Genomic DNA, 7,351 nt, shown 5'->3' with positions numbered 1-7,351 from the left:
GAAGGGCAGCTGCCCCATCCTCTGACAAGGGCTCTGCTTCACTTTCACTCCCGTCAGGAGCCCCAGTGCCAGCTGCCCAGAACAAGCTCCCCTGACCCAGTGGTCATCCCTGGGAGGTGGCCCCCCCTGCTCCCGAGGCAGCAGCTATCATTCAGCCTCAGTCAGAGGGAGGGCCCCACGGAGGCAGGGACCAGGTGCAGGCGGGGTGGGAGGCGGTCCTGCAGGCACTGGGAGGAGGGCGGCGCTCACCCGCGGCCATACACTCAAGGGGGCAAGGCCAGGGCAGAGCGTGGCCCTGCAGCCGCGGTCTGGCAAGCCTTTAAGGAGCCTTAGATTCCATCTGTAAGATGGAGGTGACGGCACTGATGTACGGGCGTCAGTCACAGGCTGACCAGGGTGGGGCGAGGGGCATGGGCCCCTCCCATCGTGGACGTTCAGGACACGTGATCCTGACTTGGAGGGCAGGGCGGGAGGGCTGTGGGTGACCGGCCAGCAGCAGGTGCCGATGCCCTGCTCCCTGCCACCCGACTAGGGGCTCACAAGACCACCTCTTTCAGACCACACTTGTGTAAAAAGGCTTTTATTTTTAATAAGTAAAAATGGCTAAGCTTCCAAAAGTTCTTAAATAAGATTTCAGAGGGAGGAAACTGTCAGGAGGTCAGTGAGCAAGGAGAGCCTGGTGCCAGGCGAGGGGGTGGCGGAGTGGGGCAGCAGAATCCCGCCCACTGGCCTCCTGCCGGCCATAAATACCACCCGGCCCCGCGGCAGGGAGGCCGAGCCCCTATGTACACCTAGGAGGTTATATACGCGCCCAGTGCGGGCCCCTGGAGGAAGGGGCAAGGGCTGCCCACCAGCCCCCAGTCCCCAGCTCCTGTGCCTTCTGGGGGCTCCTCAGCCCACCCACCACGGAGCGGGCCCTGCAGGCTGGGGCGAGCTGGGTCAGCCCACACAAGAGGGCCCCTCGCACAGGCTCCTGCCCTCCCCACTAGGGCCCACTCGGACGGCCCGGGCCTCCAGGTGGAGCGGCCATCCCTGCCCATATGGCCCATGCCACCTGCACCCAGAGCCACAGCCGAGACACCATTTCCTTCTGAACATGTTTCTCATCTCTGAGGGGAGACGGAGCAGAAGAGGAGCCTCCACTCAGGCCTCCACCTCCCCAGCTCCCAGAGTTGCAGCAGAAACAGGCCAGCGAGGCCTCAGGACCCAGTTCCTCGTCTAGCAGGGTGGACACGTCCATCACACCGGCACCGGCCTTGACTTCCCTGCGGGAGGGGAAGGGGGTCCATGAGTCTCATCAGGAGAGCAGGAGAAGAGAGAGCGAGGCAGAAGCACACAGACAGCAGGCAGTGGAAGGACACCCCAGCCCTGAGCAGCCGAGCTCCCAGCACAGCGCTGCATCCCAAGGTGGCCGGGCGGGCGGGCGGCAGGCAGCCCTGGGCCGCCGGCCCCACACTCACCTGGAGACTCTGCAGCCCCAGCCGTCAGGCTGAAATCAAAGCGACAGGCGTCTCACTGGTGGGCTTGCCTCAGGCCAGGACCCCCCCCAGGACCCTGCTGCCCCTAGCCCCCCTGCTCAAGCACTTGTCAGGCCCTTCCATGAGTGGGGCCAAGCGGGGGGCCAGATTCCAGCCATGTGGCCAGACTCAGTCCTCGCCTGGGACATGGGGTGAGCCCTGCCCTTCCCCTGACCCTGGTCCCCCGGGGGGGGTGCCAGGTCTGCCTTGGAGGGTGGATATTGCGTGAGCCTGGCCAGCCCAGCCTGGGAGAATTGTGTCCTGGGCCTAAGGCAGCAGCCCAGCTAGGAGCCAGAGGGCTGGGCTCCTCCTTACATTACCCCCTCCTCCAAGGGGCCTTCTATTTCCCATCTGTAAAATGGTCCCAGCATTGTCCACCCCGACTACTTTCCAGGACCAGGGAAAGTCGTGAAACAAGTTTTGGTCAAGTTTTGTAAAATTAAAAAAAAAGAAAGAAAACAAAAAGCCCATCCAAGTAAGGGCAGCCCAGTGGCTGTGACCAACCTGTGTGGAAGCTCGCCCACCCACCCACCCTGGCCCACTCCCTGAAGGCTCACCTGAGGGCTGCAGCTTCCTCCGGATGGAGCCTGGGCGGCTAGTGGTCCCAGAGCCGGGTGCCGAATGGGCTCGTGCTGCGGGCTGCGGCGTCTGACAAGCTGGCTCCCACTGTGGTCAGGGGTGGGCAGGTGGGCTGGGGCCATGCTGCCCTGGCTCCCCACCCGCACCGTGCTTCCCTCCCCTCCCCTCCCCAGCCCCCTGAAACTGTTTTCTCATCTGCAAAATGGGTATGATGATGATACCCTCGCTTCAGGTAGTACAAGAATTAAATGAGATAATACATGTAAAGAAGTAAACTAGTTACTACTGAGCACCTGTGTGCCAGCCTGCTACCCCAACCAGAAGACGACCCCACAGGTACCTCCGAGGCCAAGAAGAAATACCTGGCCTGAAGAGGCTGCTGGGTTTGGGTTCAAGTTCTGGCTCCACCCGCTCTGGCATCTTCCTCTCCCCACCACTCCAGATGTACCCCTCCCAGATCTCCCCTCTGCCCATGAGCAGAAGTCTCTGACCCAGTGCCAGCCCGAGACAGGCCTGTGGTGGTCCCCGTACCTCCAGATGCTCCTGGCTGGACCAGGACCCGAGCTCTGCCCTGCGGGACCCGGGGCCCAGCTCCACAGAGCGGACCCTCTCAGCAAACTTGAGGGAGTAGAGCGTCTCGCTGGTGTTCTTCTCCACGGGGGACACCTGGGAGACAGGAGGGCTCACTCCCCACCCCGACCAGCCATGCCCCCAAGGACTGGAGGGGGCAGCGTGCTCACCAGAGGAGCTCACAGCCAGCGGACTCTGGAAGGCTTCCCGGAGAAGACTGAGGGAGGGGAGCTGGAGGGCACCCGAGGTGGCAGAAATGGCACAGAGGCAGCAAGGAAGAACTTGTGAGGCACACAGGGTGCATGTCACCAGGTCTGCTGGGGAGGCTAGGGGTGCATGTCACTGACTTTGGAGCTGCTGAGAGCAAGGCTCCCTTCCCTGCGTAGCCCAGGGTACCTGGGAGGGGTCCCTGGTCTTGGAGCTGGCCGCCCGCCCTGAGGCCCTCACCTGCACCACCATGAGGGTCTTGCTGTCCCCGCTGAGCGAGTCCTGCAGCAGGTAGGTGAGTTTGGAGTTGCGGAAGGGCACGTGACCCTGGCGGGAGCGCAGGGCAGCAATGACGTCCCCCAGGGCTGACAGGGACTTGTTGATGTGCTGCGCCTCCCGCAGGCGGCTGCCCTCGGCCCCCGACTTGCCCACGCGCTCCGAGCCAGCCAGGTCCACCAGGTTGAGCTTCCCTGCGGGGAGGGTGCAGGGCAGGTCAAGGCCGCCCTGGGGGGCCGGTGCAACGGGGGGCGCCCAGGCTGGCTGCCCAGTGCCCTCACTCACCCGTGGTGCGGAGGCCCGTGCTGCAGTCCACACCGCGCACCGTCACGATGAGCAGGGCGTGCGAGCGGGAGCTGTGCTCATTCAGGTTGGTGAACTCCGTTGTGCGGTTGGTGTGGCCGAACTCAAACACCTGGGGGCGGGGAGGGCAGAGGCACAGGGTTTGGAGAGGGGTCTTCAGAATCACCCCGTCCCTGAGTACCCCTGTGAGGGGTGTCAGCCTCTGCACTGTACAGGGGAGGAAACTGAGGCTCAGAGAGGCGTAGGGACATGGCAGAGCCTGCACCTCAACCTGATGTGTCCTCCTCTGCGGGGGGGCGGGGTCTCCCAGCATCTCCCCACCCGGACCCCGCCCCACACCTTGTTGATGTCGTCCACGCTCTGCACCCGGAACTCCGTCAGCCCCGGCACGTACAGCTGCCCGCTGCCGTCCGGGCACAGCCGGATCTCCAGCTTCTCCTGGGGCTCCTGCCCCAGCAGGTCCCTGGAGGGGTGGGCACACGGGGTCACTCCCTCCTCCTCCATCTGCGTCTGCATGCGCTGCGCCTGCCCCCAGCCTGGAATGTTCCCCCAACCCACCACACCTGCAGGAAGCCTTCCTTGAGCATCAGGCTAAGTCCCCCTCCTTCAGCTCTTCCCTGCACTCAATCCCCTGAAGGGCAGAGATCGAATGTTCCCCAAAGTCCTGTGGTGGTGCCACTTCTGCCTCCACGATGCACTGAGCCCCGGTGGGCAGGGGCCCCTAAGCCCCCCACTCTCACTTATCACCACCTGCTGTGGCCTGCAGGGAGGGTGAGGACACTTCCAGGGGAAAGAGCCCTCCTCCCCGCTGCCCGCTGGTATGGGGGAGGGGCCTGGGGCCAGCGGACCCCCTGGGCCGAGTCAGGACATACAGCCTCCAACTCCCTTCTTCAGGGAGACCCCACTTCCCATCCCACATGGCTCCACCCAGCCCTGAGGACCACAAAACTGCCCACCTGGGGGCCTCCACCCGAGGGCCTCCCACCCGGGGGCCTCTCACCTGAGGGCCTCATTGTAGATCTCGGCCGCGCTGACGGTGATGGTGTACTCCCAGTCAGACGCCTTCTCCTGCACCTCAGAAAAGAGCAGCTGCAGGGCCCGCTGGTTGATGCCTGGGTTCTCAGGGGTCCCCTAGGGGCAGAAGCAAGGCCCCAGTGAGTGGGCCTCTCCCCACCACGAGGAGTGGACCATACAGATGCTCACAGGGTGTCTGTGGCCCCCATCCCCCTCGCAGGCCAGCCTCCCTGACCGAAGCTCCCACCTGCCTGCCGGTCTGCCCCCAAAACGCCCTCCATCAGCCGCAAGCAACTTCACCAACTTGGGCCTCAGTTTCCCACCTTTAAAATGGCAGCACCCTGCCAGGACTGCCCTGAGACTTGAAGCAGAGCACCAGGTGAAAGGCGTGGCAGGGGCCTGCACACAGGGGCTGCTGGGTGCCAGAGGCACACCTAGCCCGGGTGGGCCACCTGGGAGGGGACCCGGGGAATGTATGATGTCCCCGCCACTGCCCACGGGGGGCTCAATGTCAGGGAGGCCATGGGCCGGGCTCTGTGGGTGCTGGAGCGGAGGCACAGGCAGAGCCACAAGTGCCCTAGGCCTCGATGGGCTGGCCGGCCTTTCTGAAAGGAAACCTGGGGTCCTCCCTGGGGCCCTCATTCCCCCTTGATGGCACCTCCCACCCTCCTTCCACTTCTGCTGCTCAGCCTCCTTGCCGGGATCCAGTACTGCCACCCCGGCAGCCTCCCCAAAGCGTGCCTAACGGCCCGGGCCAGCAGGGCCTGTCCCGCCCTCTCACGCCCCTTGCCCCTCCCCTACCTGGGGAACCCCACAGCACCCCCTCAAGAGCCATGGAAATGCTGACAAACCAAAGACACCTCCTGGGGACAGCTTTCCATTTTTATCTGCAGTCAAGATTCTTCCTCCTCTCAATGTCCCCATCCCTGGCCACACCCCATGGAAAGGGGGACCGCCACAAGATGACGCCCTGCTCTGGCCCTGGGGGCGGCAGGTAAGAGCCAGGGGGCCCATGACAGCCTCCACTGGCCAGTCTCTCCCACTGCCCGGGGCTCTCCTCAAGGGCAGAGACCTGCCCTCATTCATCCTGATGCCCCAGGGCCCAGCATGGGGCAGCCACACGGCAGGAGCCCAATAAATGCACGTGGGTAAAATGAAATCCCATCCTGAGACACTCATGCGGTGTGCCCTGGACTCTGGCCCCAGGCCGAGATCCCTCTGATGCTGGAGTTTGCTGTCGGCCTGCCCCTCCCCCACACCCAGGGGACCATGGCAGGTGCACTGAGCCAGGTGCCCCCCTCTTCAGTGCCGCGGGGCTAATGCGAGTAACTACAGGCTCTGCTCCCGGGGTGGTTGTGAAAACCAAGTGAGGCAAAACATGCACCACACAAACCCGGAGACCAATGAGGGAGCCTCTCTATGGCAGCAAGGGGGTGGTCTTCACTCTCTGAACCCCTGCCCCGTCCAGCGGGCACCCACCTCCATTGTGTACGTCTTGCCGGCGCCCGTCTGACCATAGGCGAAGATGCAGACATTGAAGCCGTCGATGCAGGAGGTGATCAGGGCCTGCACCTCCTGGAACACCTGGGGAGGGGACGCAGTTGGGAGGTGAGGGGCTGCCAGGGCTGCTGGGGCCAGGGGCCCCCCGCCAGCTCCAGGTCCAGCCCCCTCCCCCTGACCGCTCTCTCTTTCAGCAATAATACAGCACATGTTAGTGTGGGCAACCAGCTCACTGTGCAGAATTCACAACTAATAAGTCACTTACACTAGACATCAGCGGGCAACCTGGCTGCCCAGAGGCTGAAGGGAAGACAGGGCAGTGCTTACTGCTGGCAAACACCTGAAGAAGGGGTCCCCCAGCACTGGAGCTCAGGAGCACCCCCAACCCCACATTCTCCTGCGCTCAAGGAGGGTGCAGCAAAATGAAGGCAGAGGCTGGCACATGCCTGGCATCTCCTCTGGCCTGTCTGCCTGCCAGCGGACAGAGAACAGGGGCAAAGGTGAAGCCAAGTATGGGGACAAGAAGGCACAGGCAAGAAAGGCTTGGCAGGCTGGCCCTGGCAGAGATGAGAGAAGAGGGGATGCTGAGACCACGTGGCTCTCACAGGCTAAGGGCTCTGCACTGGGGACGGGGAGGTGCTACAAAGATCCACAGAACCGATACAACAGGGTGCTCACAGCTAGAGGGGCCTGTCTCAATGCCAGCCACTGGCAGGGCATGTGGTTGGGAGAGGCCATGTGGGTGAGTGGGGCCACATGTGCGGGGGAGGGGTCATGTGGGTGGGAGGGGCCACATGTGTGGTAGGGGTCACATGTGTCCGTGGGGCTGTGCGAGTGCATGGAGCTGTGAGGGTGGGCAGGGCTGTGAAAGTGGATGGGGCTGTGAGGGGCCACATGGGTGGGAAGGGCTGCACATGGATCTCTCCTTCCCAGCAGAGGCCTCTAAGGCCCTCAGTCATAGCTTCCCACCCTCTTCTTTCCTCCAGAGGGGAAGGAGAGAGGGACCATGGTGCCCCAGGCTTCTCCATCCTGTCTCCCCACTCTTACACTTCTCTCTGTCCACCCCCACACCATCTCTCCCTCTCCCCCTGAGTCTCTCTGCCTCCCCTCTCTCCACTGCTCTCTGTCCCTTCCCCCACAGGGCCACCACACTCACATCCTGCTGTGAGGCCCGCGGGGAGAAGACCTTGTCCAGCTCAAAGGACACAGGCTTTCCTCTGTGCAGCAGGTGGATGATGGAGTCATCGTCGGGATCGAAGGTCACCGCATTGGTCGCCTCAGGTCCTTCCCCGTCCTCTTTGGTGACTGGCCGGACACGAGCAATCACCCGGATGTTCCCTGGATCGGGTGGGGGAGGACAGAAGGGTCCAGACCCGGTCAAAACC

The 7,351-nt window shown here is 63.5% G+C and overlaps 1 protein-coding gene across 8 annotated transcripts in view; it reads right to left on the bottom strand.

The window, feature by feature from the left end:
• Nucleotides 1-564: 564 nt before the first annotated feature.
• Nucleotides 565-7,351, bottom strand: part of KIFC3 (kinesin family member C3) — a 37,401-nt gene continuing 30,614 nt past the window's right edge. For 7 of the 8 annotated variants that reach the window (XM_087420183.1, XM_087420182.1, XM_087420185.1 and 4 more), the window contains 9 exons: nucleotides 7,123-7,304; nucleotides 5,946-6,050; nucleotides 4,453-4,583; nucleotides 3,792-3,915; nucleotides 3,435-3,564; nucleotides 3,114-3,343; nucleotides 2,628-2,762; nucleotides 2,075-2,183; nucleotides 565-1,265 (listed from right to left, as the gene is read on the bottom strand). In XM_087420183.1, the coding sequence (XP_087276309.1) occupies nucleotides 1,240-1,265; nucleotides 2,075-2,183; nucleotides 2,628-2,762; nucleotides 3,114-3,343; nucleotides 3,435-3,564; nucleotides 3,792-3,915; nucleotides 4,453-4,583; nucleotides 5,946-6,050; nucleotides 7,123-7,304 (1,172 nt within the window). In that variant the 3' untranslated portion in view covers nucleotides 565-1,239. Of the gene's footprint in view, nucleotides 1,266-1,460; nucleotides 1,490-2,074; nucleotides 2,184-2,627; nucleotides 2,763-3,113; nucleotides 3,344-3,434; nucleotides 3,565-3,791; nucleotides 3,916-4,452; nucleotides 4,584-5,945; nucleotides 6,051-7,122; nucleotides 7,305-7,351 lie in introns of all 8 variants that reach the window. The other variant, XM_014788420.2, reaches the window with a different exon arrangement.

This window comes from Ceratotherium simum, chromosome 30 (genome assembly GCF_057802395.1).
Source record: "Ceratotherium simum simum isolate JZ-2026a chromosome 30, ASM5780239v1, whole genome shotgun sequence".
NCBI classification, from domain to species: Eukaryota; Metazoa; Chordata; class Mammalia; order Perissodactyla; family Rhinocerotidae; genus Ceratotherium; species Ceratotherium simum.
Note: the sequence above shows the minus strand (reverse complement) of the source record. Positions and strands in the feature narration are given on the sequence as shown.